At 32.5% G+C, this 17,500-nt stretch overlaps 1 protein-coding gene across 22 annotated transcripts in view; it reads right to left on the minus strand.

Annotated features, from left to right (window-relative positions):
- LOC144974983 (inositol 1,4,5-trisphosphate-gated calcium channel ITPR1-like) overlaps positions 1-17,500 on the minus strand; it is a 212,761-nt gene that overhangs the window by 120,379 nt on the left and 74,882 nt on the right. For 12 of the 22 annotated variants that reach the window (XM_078918589.1, XM_078918582.1, XM_078918578.1 and 9 more), the window contains exons 16-19: positions 17,345-17,464; positions 16,011-16,295; positions 15,237-15,332; positions 14,319-14,474 (exon numbers count right to left, since the gene is read on the minus strand). In XM_078918589.1, the coding sequence (XP_078774715.1) occupies positions 14,319-14,474; positions 15,237-15,332; positions 16,011-16,295; positions 17,345-17,464 (657 nt within the window). Of the gene's footprint in view, positions 1-7,956; positions 7,984-14,318; positions 14,475-15,236; positions 15,333-16,010; positions 16,296-17,344; positions 17,465-17,500 lie in introns of all 22 variants that reach the window. The other 10 variants (XM_078918586.1, XM_078918577.1, XM_078918574.1 and 7 more) reach the window with 1 other exon arrangement.

Raw genomic sequence — 17,500 nt, forward strand, 5'->3', positions numbered from 1 at the left:
GATTCCAAGAGCACACTATCAGTGTACTTAGTTTGTGTCCTGACACAAGCACAGGTATAGGTATATATAAAACAAAAATAATACAGTGCATTACAGAGAGATGATTTACAAGACAAAAAATATAATCTCCCAAAACTCTAACTATACATTTGACTATTTCCCTCCCAGCGCAACTAGGGTATCAGGCCAGGGCCTGGACAAATCTCATTCCAAGACAAAGACAGAAAGCATGTTGGAAAACATATAGGGGGATAGAAGACACAGTAAGTGCCTCTCTGCCCACTGTGGAACTAATAGTTTGATACTGGTTGGAACAAATACAAAGACATTTACATGTTTGGAAACTAAACAAAACAATTTTCTTGATAGTGTTAGCTGATGGACTGTTTCTGCTGGTATATCATTCCAAATTGTATTTATTCTGACGAACGGTTCATCGGGTTTTGTACAACATTCTTGGTTTCTTTTCTTCTTTTTTTTAGTTTTCTTATCATAAAATCCCACATATGTTCAATAGGATTGATGTCAGGTGACATGCTGACCACGAGTTCATCACTCTTACATTTTAATAGTTTGGGGTAAACATATGTTTGCCGAGCTCTATTTGATTAGGCATTATCATGCTGGAATATCACTACTTGATTGTTCTGATGCCGAATAAATGGGAGGACTATTGGTTTAAGAATATCGCTGATGTATAATTCTGAGTTGACTCTTTGATACTTATTAGCTCACTTTTTTTACCACAAACTATCACTCCCCGCATCCTTACAGGTCCATACCCTCGATTTGTTACTTCAATGATACTTTCGTCATTTAAACGTTAGCCTCGACCTTGACAGAACGACATTTGTTTGTCTCAAGAATCAACTTCAAAAAGCAAATCCATCTGGAAACAAAACGCTGTTCCACATTTTCTGATCCCAGCCCATGTGTTCACATGCCCATCTGAGTTGAGTAACTTTGTGAAAGAGGAAAGCTTTGGTCAAAATATGGGTTTGTGCTATTTGAAACCATGCTCACTGAGTGTGAAAATAATTTGGTGTGGCAGCCGCTGTGCAGCAACTCTTATGTGAAATTAATATCTGAAAATTATATTTTGTGTGTGTGTGTGTGTATGTGTGTGTGTGTATGTATGTGTGAAACTTTGGTACCAACAAGTTTGGCGGTCCACATCTCCTCATTTGGGTCAATAAAAGCATGCAATACATCAATAGAAAGAAAAATGTGTCTAATTTTTAAAGCTATATACAATGTACCACTTTCTTTTCTCTCCTGTGAGTTAATAGCAAAAACAAACTGTTTAGTTTCTTTTGTAAATGACTAATATATATATATATATATATATATATATATATATATATATATATATATATATATATATATATATATAAATAAATTCACTCACATATTTTTAAGCCAAAATGAACGTTTCAATGTCCTTCATTTCCTCAGTTGGCATTTGTCTTTAGAGACCATTCTACGGACAAATGCCAACTGAGGAAATGAAGGACATTGAAACGTTCGTTTTGGCTTAAAAATATGTGAGTGAATTTATTTATTTATTTTTATATGATCTAACCTAAATTATCGAGCACTCTCGTACCTACAAGTACCCACTAACACTCATAAATATATATATATATATATTATATATATATATATATATATATATATATATATATATATATATATATATATTGAATCGTGTTTGATACAAATATGGTACGAAAAGTGCTCGACATGTAGTAATGGAGCGAATTATTATTTAAAATATTTACCACAATGTTTGGGGCAGTCTACATCGATGTTTCAGGCTTAATTTGCCATCTTCAGGACTGAGTAGTTTTGTTGACCAGTCAACAAAACTACTCAGTCCTGAAGATGGCAAATTAAGCCTGAAACATCGATGTAGACTGCCCCAAACATTGTGGTAAATATTTTAAATAATATATATATATATATATATATATATATATATATATATATATATATATATATATATATATATATATATATATATATATCAACATTATTAAAGCCATGAATTAACATTTTAATTTCAAACAACTGAACAAATTACCATTGCTGCAAAAGCCACTAAACTTAATATTGCATTATGGTTTCATCACATACCAAACCATATTGAATGATGCTAACTAATTATTGGTGAAATTGACAATGTGTAAAAGCATGGACCTAAGATAGTAATGAATATGGCACTTTTTACTGTCTCATCCAACATTGCATGGCGCTAGCAACAATAAGGAGTCTATATCTAATGTGGGTAAAAATATCACTGCAAGGAGAATAATTGGTTTATACCTCCAGACCTGCTAACTACTACCAAAAAAAATTGGTAAAATTATGAACTTTTGACTCAAACTACAAAGCAACTCATTATATAAATATTGTGGTGGTGGAAAGTCAAGTGCCACAACACCTTTTAATCAAGGACTTTGAAGTGTTAATCAATGCTGCAGGGGTGAATTGATAATTTATAAAGTTAGGCACTCAATTATTTGAATTTCAAGTAGGCAAGTCTGTGCCCTTGATCACAAGAACAGTTGTACATTATTTAAAGACATCATAGTTTTTATTCTCTATCTCTTCTTCTTCCTTGTGAATCTGATCCTTTTTCTTCAGTAGTTCCTTCTCTGACCTCCTGCTCCTCCCACACGCCATCTTTTTTGAATTCTTAATAAAAAATCATTTTCAAATTTTGGGACATGATATTTATATAAACATAATACACAAAATGTTCCAACTGATTCAGATCTTATTCTTTTTCTTTCCTTTTTTTTTTGTATATGACAAAAACGACTCCATCAAAACATTTATTTCTTACTTTTAACGTGTAAAATCACTTACTATTAAAGGAGGAAAAAACAATGTGACCTAAACATTCGTTTGTATGAGAGTGAGGGTTGAGAGAGAGAGAGAGAGAGAGAGAGAGAGAGAGAGAGAGAGAGAGAGAGAGAGAGAGAGAGAGAGTATGGGGGATTGTAGGGGGTATGATCTATGTTCTTTCATTGTGCTTGAACATAAATGTATTTCAACTGCATGTTAAAACAAAATAGCATTGTATATTTCAATGAAATTACTATTTAAAAGTAATAACTATTGTAAAATTCCACAAAGCTTTAACAAGGATAACCTAATATTACTGATATAAATGGCATAAAAAATCCTGCATCTCGTTGATCCAACATTAACTCTGATAGGAGGGGAATGTGAGCTACCCAAAATCCATACACCAACCAGCAGAGAAAAATGTCGATTTCAATGAAAACCAAAACTGAAATATTTTTTCCAACTGTGAAAACATAATTTTTTGGACATTTTCTGCATTTATATAAATCTCAATTTGAACAAAAATAATGAAATTCGCCACACCAGATTAGTCAAATATCGGCCCACCTACTCAATACACACATAAACGATGATTGACCATCAATTATTATGGGAAAAAACGAAAATCAGTAAAGTGGTAGGAAATAAATCTTTAATAAAATTTTAAAATATCAGAACTAATAGCTAGAAGAAAAAATGACACTTTTGAAATGGCAAGAGAGAGAGAGAGAGAGAGAGAGAGAGAGAGAGAGAGAGAGAGAGAGAGAGAGAGAGAGAGAGAGAGAGAGAGAGAGAGAGAGAGAGAGAGAGAGAGAGAGAGAGAGAGGTTAATTTAATTTCTTTAATTAAGAAATTAGATGGAGGTGAGGATCAAAATTGTGGGTTTTCAAGAGTTTGTTTTTGTTTGTTTTTAAGGTTTTTACGGCGCTTGCAACACATTTAGGTTATATCAGCGCCAGTATAAAGGAAGAAAATGGGATAGTAAAAACTTCTAGAATTACAATAAAAGCACACAAGAGTAAGTAAGACAAAGGGGAACTGGGAACAAATAGGGATCAGATGTAGATTCCAAGAGCATACCACCAATGTACTTAGTCTGAGATCACCTATAAGTCTCATCCGGACACAAGCACAAAATCCAACAAAGAGGAATCCACTCAAATGCTTACATTATACATAATACAAAAATAACAAATATAATAATACATAACACAGAGAGATGATTTACAAGGAAAATAATATCATCTCCCAAAACAATAACTATGCATTTGACTGTTTCCCTCCCAGCCAGGACTCCGGCTCGGGCCAGGACAAAACCAAGTAATCCCATTCCAAGACAAAGACAGAAAGCATGTTGGAAAACAGATATAGGGGGATAGAAGACACAGTATGTACCTCCCTGCCCACTATGGGAGGCCAGGAACCCCACCCTGTTTTCAAGAGTTGAGAAGAAAAGATTACAATGAAAAATTAAAGCAATCTTAAACCTAATTAATAATAAAATCAATGACTACACAACTTTCCCATTTATTGTGCCGATGAATCGTCCACAGTATGATCATGCGTCTTCTTTCAAAGAAAATTAAATGCTGCCGACTTAAATTCTGATTCAAAGTTTTAATATGAACATTTAAGTGAAATCAATCCCATATCTGAATCAGGTTGGGGATTGCCATGCCGTCAACAACATAAGTGTTGTAAGGTAGCAAATTTGCTTTCTAAGTAACCTGTACTTTTATCAGCAAACAAAATTCCACCTACCCATTATTGTTTGACACCTCCACATAACTTAACCCTCTATGATTCGATGAGAATCAAAGTTGTTAAAAATTGAATGCCATCCATTACAGATGTCCAATGATAGTACTACACTGTCACTGAACAATTGAACTGCTGCAATGCTATGGAATATATACAATAGTGTAAAACCTGTTATGTTTGATTTCTTTTTAAGGGATTTATAGTATGAAATTTTAAGTCATTTCAGCCCAAGTAAAAAGGAAGAAAATGGGATAGTAAAAAAAAAGCTCGATTTACAATTAAAAGCACCCAAGAAAAAGTTAGACAACAGGGAATTGGTCAAATTGAGAACAGTTGTTGACTCCAAGAGCAAACTATCAGTGTACTTAGTTTGAGATCACATAAAGGTCTAATCGAGACACAAGCACAAGCATCCCACCAAAAGAAATACACTCAAATGTTTACAAAATGTAATCAAAACATTAAAAAAACAAAAAAAAAACATTTGAAACAGTACTTAACAGAGATGATTTACAAGGGAAAAATATATCATCTCTCAAAACTACTAATATACATAAGACTGTTTCGATCTCAGTCAAGACTATGGCCAGGACCAGGACAAAACAAAGTAATCTCATTTCAAGACATAGACAGAAAGGAATCTGCAAAATGAGATAATACTTAGAAGGATATAAGGCATAGCATAGGTAACCTCCCCTCCCATTGGTATGGCTTACAAACCAAAGTTTGTTTGTATAAACAATGAGGAAAAAATTCAGAAATAAACAACCAGTATGTCTTTTGAATTAATGTGTTAAATAAAAACAGAAAAAAAAAACGATTAAAAAATGAAAGACAGACCTTTTGAAAAAAAATGATTGAAAAATAAAGACCCAATTGAGAATATATATTCAATGAGTGAAGTTCAAGAAACATATCATTATAATAGAAATAACAGCACTCAATTGAGAAGTGAAGATGAGATTAGTTGCTTTCCTAATGTCACAAACTTTGTTCTATTTGCACCATCGTCATCCAAGCAAGCCTGTTTCTGTACGGCTATGTGCCGGTAATAAGCAAGTTTTTGCATGGCTAACCTTGGATAAAGTAAGATAAAAATGACAGAGAAAGATTAGGTGGTGGGCATATCAAAAAGGTTGAGATAAACCAGATGAGGCATTATCAAATAGGTATATCTCTGGCCTTTCTGTTTAATGACTGTGTGAACACATATCACTTAAAAGAGGCTTGAACGCTATAGAGTTGTTTTTGTTTTGTTTTTCCCCCCTGCTTTTGGTGGTAATAAACTTAGTGTAATGGGACAATAACACAAAAAATATTTGGTGTTACTATCACTGACGCTTCAACCTAATCCCTACTGTGTTTTGATAAAGGGTTCTGGTTTCTAGAGCTACTTTGTGTTACGTTCATGTTTCAGCGTGAAACAGTTCTCGGATTCAAAATATTTGGTATGCTTTTTTATCAGTATTGTCAGAATGTATTTTAATTGGAGAACCCTTGGGATGAAAACATAATTTTCCTCATATTAAAAACAAACAAAAAAAAAAAAAAAACATTGTATGAGCACCGAAAATATTGTTTACCACATTCTCCATTTGACAATAAAAAAATGCACAACCTAAATTGAATTCTCACTGTTAATCCTATACTTTGTTATTTCATTTTTTTAAATGTTTGTGAACACATTCATTAAATTAAAATGATTATTAAGGTAAGAATGATAAGATGTAAGATGTACAACTTTTGGTGTTGTAATTCTAGCAAAGGATGGTGGCAATTGTCATCTCCTACCAGTCAACACAGAAAGCAGGTCTTTTATCACTGTTTACAATATTATGTGGCTACTTAATTGCATGATATTGCAGCAAATGTATATGTATATAATGTGATGTATGATTTGCTAAAATAAAAAGTAGTGGCTACATCTGGCGACAATCAAACTAAAGCAATTACGATGAACTTCTTAGAGCAATGCATTTTTATCTTTTATTCAAGGACTATTTGATGACAAAGATGCAATTCATAGAGAATGCTGTAAATGTTTTTTAATTGCATGGCATTAGATTTTTATCCTATCTTAAGGATATATGTTTTGAAAATGACATGACACAAAGCTTATGAAAGAATAAAACATTGAAACAACTCGTTCTCTCCAACTGCTGAAGAAATGAATAAAGAATAGGAGACCAAAAAAAAAAGTTCATTCCTATTAGATTCAAAACAATTATTCATTCAATATCTCAAACCTTAAATTTAAAAAGAAACAACCTCTTTTCAAAATATATAATTCAATATCCATTTGATCCTCTTCTTTTTTGAGGGTTGGGGGGTTTCAATAATAATTATGAAAAAATCTTGGATGCTGTTATAAGTCAAACATCAACACTGGAGAAGAATTGAGTAAAAGGTACAAGCAACAGATAGCAGTCGTTATAAATGGGATTTCTGCAGAAAAGTATGTTTAGGAAAATTAACATATTTCACTTCAATACTATATTATATTATATATATATATATATATATATATATATATATATATATATATATATATATATAATTATATATTTATATAGTTGGCGAACAATGATAATATAATGCAAACATTCCAAATGAGTCGTGGTCTCAGGTGTCATCTTTTTTGTTTTGTTTTGTTTTGTTTTGAATTACCTTAAAATATTCTTTTCTCATTGTCAATATTGATTTTAAAAATTGTACCTTTGTATACAGTCAACTAGTGAATGTGAAAGTAAATCTCAAAGCTATAACTGATCTTGGCATAAGCTTGATATTTCACAAAAAAATTTCCATACATTCAAAAACGTTTGTCCATTTTATCAACCTTATCAATTATCATATAAAAGAATATACATTTTTATTATCTCAGCTCACAGCTGAATAATTAACAATATGAAAACTTTCTTTTTAAGATGTTTTTTTTACCTCTTTAAGATATTTAATTTGTATAAAAATAAAGAAAACATTTATATATTTTTTCAATTTCATAAAATAAAATTTCCGTCAACAACAAATTTTTGTTCTAACAATGAAAATATTGATGACCAGTGACTCAGTCGGTTCATTAAAAAAAAGAAACAAAAAAAAAAAAAAAAAACAAAACAGTCATGATTATAGTTTGAGTAGATTATAAGACACCATTACTATGTGGTGTAAGAATCAGTATGGAGATTGGAGAAATGAATGAAACAGAGTGATTTTGAAATGGTGAGATGGGTATTTCAAATATCAGTTTTTATTCCTTCCTTTAAAAAAAAAATTGAAGAGAAAAAGTAAGTTGTCATGCAGACAAGGCTGCAATCACAAGACAACGTGACAGACACCTACGTTTCACTTTGTTTGCATGTCTCATACCTGGAATATAAGTTAGGAGATTTAAATCATCAATAAACATTTATATTTTGGGAGAATAAATCTTTTTTCATATTCTTTCTTTTCAATCACATTTTTATTTCTGTGGTCAACTATCAATCTAAATGGCATCCAAATTGTGTTCTATTACTCTTTGAAACTAATTAGCACTCAGATAAATTTTTATAATAATCTTAGGTGGTCCCAATTTAATTGTTTTGATAGTTGATAGTTATTTTGTTTCTTTTCTACTCAGAAAGGACACACGCGCAAAACTTTTTAGTGCTAAATATAGTTTTTTTAATATAATTAGTTTCTAGACCATTCAGACCAAGAACAACAATTTTAAAAAAAAAATTAAAATATAATAATGAATAATTTCTTCATAAAGAAAAAATAATAATAATAATAATAATAATAATATAATAATAAATAATAATAATAATAATAATAATAATAATAATAATAATAATATATAATAATATAATAAAAAAACAAAAGAAACAAGCTTTTATATAGTGCAATATCCAGTAAACGTGCTCAAAGCACTTTACAAAGGGTCCCTGAGGAACAGCAACACATAACATATTGAGTGAGACATCATGCTTATTAAGCGATATTACAATTTTTCTGAAAGATAAAATGCTGTTAACAACCAGGTATCCATTTTACACCTGAGTATGGCAAGAGAATGTGAGTAAGTCTTTTCCAAGGACTCAACTATGCACCGAGCGATGCTCGAACCAAGGACCTTCTGATTCGATAGCAAGTGTCATACCACTAGATCACATAGCCACACAATAATAATAATAATAATAATAATAATAATAATAATAATAATAATAATGATAATGATAATGATAATAATAATAATAATAATAATAATAATATAATTAATAATAATAATAATAATAATAATAATAATAATAATAATAATAATAATAATAATAATAATAATAATAATAATAAATAATAAAAATAATAATAATAATAATAATAATAATAATAATAATAATAATAATAATAAATAATAATAATAATAATAATAATAATAATAATAATAATAAAATAACAATAATAATAATAATAATAATAATAATAATAATAATAATAATAATAATAATAATAATAATAATAATAATAATAATAATAATAATAATAATAAAAGTGCTGCCAACCCTTGCCCATGAAAATGTGTACAATGGAGATACAAAATGAGTAAGATTTTGAAAATATGCCTACAATTCTGCAAAGACGATAAATAGCACTAAATTTGATGATGGACAATTAGACCATATTGCAATATTATAATTGATAATTTAAATCAATAATAATAATGCTGAAAACTTATATAGCACTATAACCCTGAGACACAAGACTCAAAGCGCTTAAATTACAAATTACTTTGGCTGAAACATACTCATTCAAACACACACAACACAAACCAGATGCCTATCTTGCTCCTCATATCATCTGCTAAAATCGGAACAGATATGTTTTAAGCGAACGTTTAAAAACAGACGAATGCTCTGTGGTAAGGCGTTCCGAACAGAGCGTCCGAAATGAGAAAAGGTTCTCATTCCAGCATTTTTGTGTATTCGAGGGACAACTAATTTGGTGGAATCACTGGCTGAATGTAAAGGTCAGTACTTTCAAGACAATGATACACTAAAACACAAGCTTTGAATTTAATCCTTTTCTCAAAAGATAGCCAATGCAGGTCATGAAGCAGAGGTCTGGCAGAATCATACCTACGCTTCATGAATGGTGTGACAGCGCTGTTCTGGACAATCTGAAGGCGTCTCAGATTATGTTGCGAAATGCCACACAGAGCATTACAATAATCCAATTTGGGTAGCATGGACACAACCAAATATGTTTGGTCTCATCCTCAGATATAAACCATCTAATGAAAGCAATCTTTTTTAGTTGGAAAAATTGAGGTCTAACCAAATTATTAACCTGATGCTCCATCAGCAGTCCAGAGTCTAAGAATGTGCCGAGGTTTTCACTTTGTCAACAATTTGAATGGAGGCATCACACGTCTTCAAATCTGACTCACTTTTCCACTTCTTGTCCCCACATACAACACCTCCGTCTTATCATCATTCAGTTTCAGTCTGTTCTCATTCATCAATAAATTAATGAATAACTTCATAGACAACATAAATAGTATCTACTTCCAGAATCCACACATAAATCTGGTATGACCCACCCAGATAATACTACATTGAACTCCTGATATGAATGTCCAGGTCAACAAACAGATTAAAGTGTTTAAGTACACTAAAAGAGTATATGATTAATAAAAATGCTTTAAAAAAAAAATTAATAATATTTACACACCTGAGCAAAATGTGTACAATGAGCAAAAAATGCGTAAGAATACACATTTTTACGCAAGGTTGGCACCACTGTTATAATGAGATGATGATGATGATGATGATGATGTTGATGATGATGATGATGATATAATAAATAAATAATAATAAAAATGATAATACAGTCCACTCCGGATAATCACAACACCTTGGGATCAGCGAAAATGATATATATGCGATTAACCTAAGTTGAGTTTCCTGTCCACTATTGCAACATTTCCCCTCTGAGTTTACATGAGCTTGGGACTATCCATGGCTCCGGTATCTTGGTCGGTTTCAGAAAAAATGATGGGACACTGTTGTAATTGTTGTAAGTTTTTATAGCAACTATGATCTGACCACTGACCACTTTTGTACCATATATGGTAAAAATCAAACCAGTTGTTGAAAACATAGTTTTTTAGTCCACCACAGACTGAGCAATTTGATTGAAACAAAAACCATATGGCAGCCCTGTATAAATTTTGACAAGCAAAAGCAGCTTTGATGCAAGCCGACATTTCATTCAAATTAGATCAACTTTCACTCTTTTGTTATCAACATTTGTAAGAGTCATAGAGATTAGCCATGATGAGAGACAATAAGCTCTCAGCAAACACTAATTACAATGCACAGTTGTCAATCGCAACACAAAGGATATCGCTCAATCTCTCCTTACAACTGTCATTGTCTACCTGTTGTCTAGACTATACCCAGCCCCCTCGCCTCCTGTCTAATGGTGACAGATGACCTCACAAACCCATACTGCATGGCCGCCCTCTTTTGCTCAAATAGATCCTTCAAAGATTACACTGGCTGCCTGTTGAGAAAAGGGTCAAATTCAAAGCACGTATCCTAGTTTATCATTGTCCGGAAAACACTGCCCCTCCCTACCTCACAGAACTCATGAAGAAATATATCCTTGAAAACATTTCTTTTTTTATGTCATGTACTTTAAATATTGTTTTGTGTTGATGTAATTTAAAGCGCCAAGAGCTTCATTATTGAGGATACTGTGCGCTCTATAAGAGTCTATTATTATTATAGAATGGTGACACACGATTGCAGCATTAAATCCCACCTACTCTCGATTCTTTAACCTACCATGATTTCACCCATGATGAAATTTAATAATGAGATTTTGTTTGACTAATTTCTTGAATCTGCCACTTTTTGAGGTCAAAAATTTGTTGCGATTAACTGAAGATTGTTGCAATTAACTAGTGACGTTTATATAGAATTAATTCCATTTCTTAGGAAATGTTATGATTAACCGAAAGATAAGATTAACTGAGCTGCGATCATCTGGAGTGGACTGTAATAATAATAATAATAATAATAATAATAATAATAATAATAATAATAATAATAATAATAATAATAATAATAATAATAATAATATAATGATATTAATTATCTCAAGTCAAAAATTGATATCAGACGTGATAAATTAATGATCAAATGGAGTGGGTGGGTGGGGAGAGAAACCAGATAATAAAAGACCTTTGTTTGGATCTCTCTAAAGTGATGAGTATTCTTCAATCTTGGAGGTTTAATATAAATGGAAATAATCAAATAATGAAAATTAGATTTTAAGTTCACTTGCCATTAAGTAAAGAATTCTTTAAAACATTATCATTATCATAATATAATACAGCAATAAGTTATATAAAATTTTGCAAATGACCATCTTGCGTTGGAAGTTTGTAAGAGCATTAATTATATAATAGACAAGATCCCTTTCGCCTACTTGACAACATAATTAGAATGTAAATGATGTATATAATGATGTATATCCGTAAATCTAAAAGAATTTTTTTATACACCAGATCTATAAAGACAAGTCTCCACACCACATGTCTGACTGATTGGACATCACACTCACAATATCCTACTGCTTATTTATTCAAAACTTTCTTAAAAGCTATAGGGTTAACAGAGCCTCAGTTTATCCCAGTTTTTCCAGTGCTAAATAGAGAGTAACAATTGCTTACAATCCTTTGGATATGAATCTAGTCTATCTCAAAGCATATTTTGTCAGATATAACAGACCCAGTAACTCAATCGCTGATGGGCGGACAGTGGGGTCTAAAAATAAAAATGTCTGCCAAACCCATCATCAATACAGAATACTTTGCTCTACATAATGAGCTCCTGTCATCCCCCTTTGTTAGGAAATAGTTTTCTGTCATCAATTCTTACTACAAAGATAATAGTTGCACATAACCAATCAATGCCACCATGCTATTGAAGGGTGAATTTCTCATGACTTCATGAATCCATGTGCCATTCTACAAATTCTTTTTTATATACCTATAAAATATCATGCATGCATATATAAATGATGCAATTAAACAGAAAATTGAAAAAAATTAAAACAAAGTTGTTTAAATGAAATGATACTGATTACTACAGTCCCTTGTTTTGCTACAACTTAATTGAAGTATGACATCCTACCTCCTTGTGATACTTTTTATTACTTAAGAAAAATGTTCGCTTATTGCCATGTAATGACTAATTTAATTGCTAACTTAGACAGGTTAAGGAATATTCTCCTGAATCATAAACTTATAATCAACATATATTGTTCAACATTGGAATCCCATTGAGAAGAAGGCCACTAGCAATGCTGTCAGTTGCAATCAAGAAAGACCATATTATATTTGTAAATGATGAACTTAAAAAACTGAAAGCCAAGCTTGACCTTTGATAACCTTAGAACAAAATTGTCTGCATTGAAAGACTTGAAAACAGAACTGGTAAAATGGACTGATAGGTAAAATATATCTATATCCCAAAATAAAAAAATAAAAAAGTGAAGTCAACACATTTAACTTATCATTTTAAGTGAGTTTTTTTTATGATAAAGTTGACTTGTCACTTTAAGTCAAATTAAACAAAGGAATGAACCTGAACGTCTACATTTATAACAGGGTTAATCAAATTTGAGCTGGAAATGGAACGAAATATTTTTTTTAAATTATGAATGTGACAAAAAAGTGTCTCCATCAACAACATGACAATGCTCTTATCAAGGAACTCTATTTCTGGACGTAGAAAATGTTCATGACTGTTAATATATTAGGTAAAAAGAAAAAGAGTCAAAATCTTAAAATTCGTCAAAATTCACAAATGATTACATCACTGATACACTAGTCTATTCTAAACATCTAAGTCAATCATCAATTTCCTTCCACTTTTATAATTTAAGAATTATGTTACAAAATAAATGAACATATTCATACTCATGTCAACACATACACACATACATATATATATATATATATATATACACACATACACACACGAAGACATATACACATGCACATATATACACACGCTCGCAGTCATACTCCAACTCAAAATATCCGGTAGTAATCACAAAATATCTGTACATGTTTGTAAGTTTGCACTTGGAAAATACTTTTACACTGAGGTAAAATAAAATGCTGAATCATAATAATGGGCACTTTTTAAAACTGAATTAAGAGAAAGAGAAAAAAGAAGTAAATATTATACAATGCTAAGAGAGAGAGGGGGGGGGGGGGGGGAGGGGAGAGAGAGAGAAAGAAAGAAAGAGAGAGAAATAGAGAGAGAGAGAGAGAGAGAGAGAGAGAGAGAGAGAGAGAGAGAGAGAGAGAGAGAGAGAGAGAGAGAGGAGAGAGAGAGAGAGAGAGGAGAGAGAGAGAGAAGGGGAAGGAGGAGAGAGAGAGGGAGAGGGAGGGAAGAGAAGGTGGTAAGGGTGAATCTGGAGAGAAGGAGATGGGAGGAAGGAATAAGGAGTCAAAAGGAGAGGGAGAGAGAGAGAGAGAGAGAGAGAGAGAGAGGAGGGAGAGGGAGAGAGGAGAGAGAGAGAGGAAGAAGGTGGTAAGGGTGAATCTGGAGAGAAGGAGATGGGAGGAAGGGAATCAAGGAGATCAAACAAATGGGAAGAGTGAGGGTGGGGAGGAGGATAGAGAATTCTAAAGGCTGACTTACTCTTCAATGGATATTTTCTGTGGTATCTCAGACCATAACCTAGCAAATTTGACGGGTTTAACCTGCTCCTGTGGATCCCTGTCTACATGCATTGACAGCATCAGGCGACAGAAAGCAGCTCTCAGGTCTGGTGGTAGGGATTCATCTGCCATACACCTGTTTTATAGAATTAAAAAAGAATTCTTGCAAAACTTCCGAGCAAATCAGAATATTTTTTTTATTTAAGGAGTCCAGGATGAGTATCACATGGAAACCTGATGCAAACCAAGGCAATATAAGATTAGCAGTTATTAGAAGACTAGCATAACATAACACCATGTGGAAAGTGCTCTGTGAAAGATTACTGTGGTTTTCAGAGGAAAGCCATCATTTGTTACTGTTTACTTCAAACAAGAACAACAAAATTAACCTTAAAAGAGCTCCAAAAATATCCGTATATTTACTAATTATGTTTGCATAAATGGCAGGTCCGATTTTTGTTTGGGCCAAATGCTAAAACAGCTCAAGACAGACAGAGAAAGAGACAGGAAGGGGGGGGGGGGGGGGGGGGGGGGGGGGGGGGGAGAGAGAGAGAGAGAGGGGGGGGGGGGAAGAGAAGAAGAGATAGAGAGAGACTGTGTGAAAGAGAGAGATAGAGAGAGAGAGAGAGAGAGAGAGAGAGAGAGAGAGAGAGAGAGAGAGAGAGAGAGAGAGAGAGAGAAAGAGAGAGAGAGAGAGAGAGAGAGTGAGAGAGTTTGATATCATGAGAAAGACACCCATGCCAGTCTGGGTTAAATTACACAGAACATCATCCTATCCGTATTGAAACAGCAATTCTAATTTGTCCTCTTTACACTACAAAAAGACTGTTAAACAAAACAAAAAAAAACTGGTTCTATCTCCAATTAAACAAGTTGCCACTACACAGACTATGCTTACTTGAGAATAAGGTCCACATCCAAGGATTCGCTGAGTTTGTTGATAGCAAGATACTGTCTGTCTAGACACATGTGGGAAAACAAATCCAGCTGATGCCTAAAAACAAAACGGTTGATTCAAATCAGTTCAAGGAAATATTTTCTGACTCCATTTAAATTATCCAAAACATTAACCCTTTATAGATGGAGTTAGAGTTTACTCTGTTCTGATATCAATCCTACAGTTTTTACCAAGAGAGTAGTAAAGACAATGCAACTCAGGCTTCATTGAAGACTAAATCAAATCAGAGTTACTGTCCGGCTGATGAAAACTTTTAGCCCTGAAGTTATGAACAGATAAACAATGGGATAAATAATGTTGTTATAGGGTTACAGTACGGATGATTCAGGGATTAAATATGCCATTGTTACGGTATTTTATGAATACAAAGATTTTGCTTCAATACTTTGAAATCAGAAGAGACAAGTCAAATGTTGTTAACTCGTTTAAACTGACTCACGTGAAAGATGCTAATCTGCTATGGTATATTCATTATCAAAAAAAAAAAAAAAAAAAAACCATCCCAAGTTACATCATCCTCAAATCTATCAACAAAATAATTACAGTAAAACAAACTTTGCCCTGTTTGTTGAGATTCCTGTTCGAGTATAATTTAAATGACTTTGTAATAAAAAAATTAACTTGATACATAATGTTAATTTCCTTGAGGGGGAGGGGGAGGGGGGTATAGAACTTGAAAAGAGGAAATTAAGATTTCATCCAATCCAACATTACCGATAATAGTCTAGTATCTCCTTGTCAGACTTAATATTGTCAGCAGCTCCCATTGCCAGCTCCCTGATTCCTTTCTGACATTTGTATTCACTAGCAGCACTGCCTAGTAACTGGCTTGCCGCCACCACAGCATTGTTATTGCTTTGGTTATTATTGTTATTGTTATTGCTGCCATCTGACTTGTCCCAGAAGAGTACAATCTCATCATCCTCATCCATTGTCATAACAGTGGCTTCCTCACCTTCTGCTGGAGGCATTTCATATTCCATTTGTGTGCGGATTAATCTGTCATTTCAAAATAGTGATAAAAACATGTAAATTTACTCTTTCAAAACTGGCTGGGGGGTGGAGCTATTTTAAATTTCCCTTTAGCTTTGTTTTTGATTTCTTTGGGTTTTTTTTTTTTAGGTATTTCGCAATATTTAGAATCTACCAAGTCATTTGGCCACTCGATTCTTGTCATTTGTTATGTTTAGCCAGTAGAGACAGTGTTTTGGCATAGTCTCTGTGTGTACAGCGTCTGGGTGACATGTATGACAATTAAGAATTTTTGCAGGAATTTGCATTTCTGCAAATATTTAAAAGTTGCTAGTGGATCAACTGACTAGTACAGCTTTCAAAATGATGCGACCTCAAAGGTATTAACTGTGTGTATTCTAAACAAGAATGTGTCCATCTGTGAGGTTAGAGATGCTGTCTCAACAATATTTTCAGAATAATAATTCTTATGACTGAATACAATTTTCATCAAATTTACAGTTAGTTTAAATTCTGAGGAATGAAATAATTCAAACCATGAAACATGATTAAGATAACAAATTTCAAAACAACTGCAGCAAAACAAGACTCATGGTATCAAAGTGTTCAGGACACAAAAGTGATCTTTTTTAAATCTTGAGAGATGCAGCAACTAACATATCCAGGGTTGACAATTCAGGAGACAAAAATGTACTGAACTTTTACATACACACATTGAGTGACCCATTTCTGAGTGCTGAACTCCAGTAAAAAGACTTTTGTAGTTACTTTTTTCAGTTTAAGAGGCGATTGGAAAATATAAAAATATTTCTGAGGGTTCCGTAAATATATGGAAAATTGACAACCTTACATATCGATAAATCCAATGGACAAATTAATCCAAACTTTGTTAAATTTTTTACCACTATGAATTTTATTCAAAAATGAAAAGGTTTAGACAGCAGTTGTCTGTTTATTCCCTGAACCCTCCTTTAACTTGATGCATTTTAAAAAGGCTTAAGATAACATTTTGACAGACCTCAAAAGAACAGTTAAACAAGCTATTGAATTTTATAAATGCTGTGTTTTGAACTGACCTTGTTTCAATGAGAATATCTTGATTATCCAGAGACAACAAAGTTTTACAAATAAGTTCCTGAGTGATGGGAATGGCAACTTTTCTACAGACACAGAGATCAGCTAAATAATCCAGGAATCTGAAAAATTCAACAATTGTTTTTTATCAAGATACG

Source organism: Berghia stephanieae, chromosome 6 (genome assembly GCF_034508935.2).
Source record: "Berghia stephanieae isolate SIO BIC M18660-M18661 chromosome 6, UCSD_Bste_1.3, whole genome shotgun sequence".
Taxonomy (NCBI): Eukaryota; Metazoa; Mollusca; class Gastropoda; order Nudibranchia; family Aeolidiidae; genus Berghia; species Berghia stephanieae.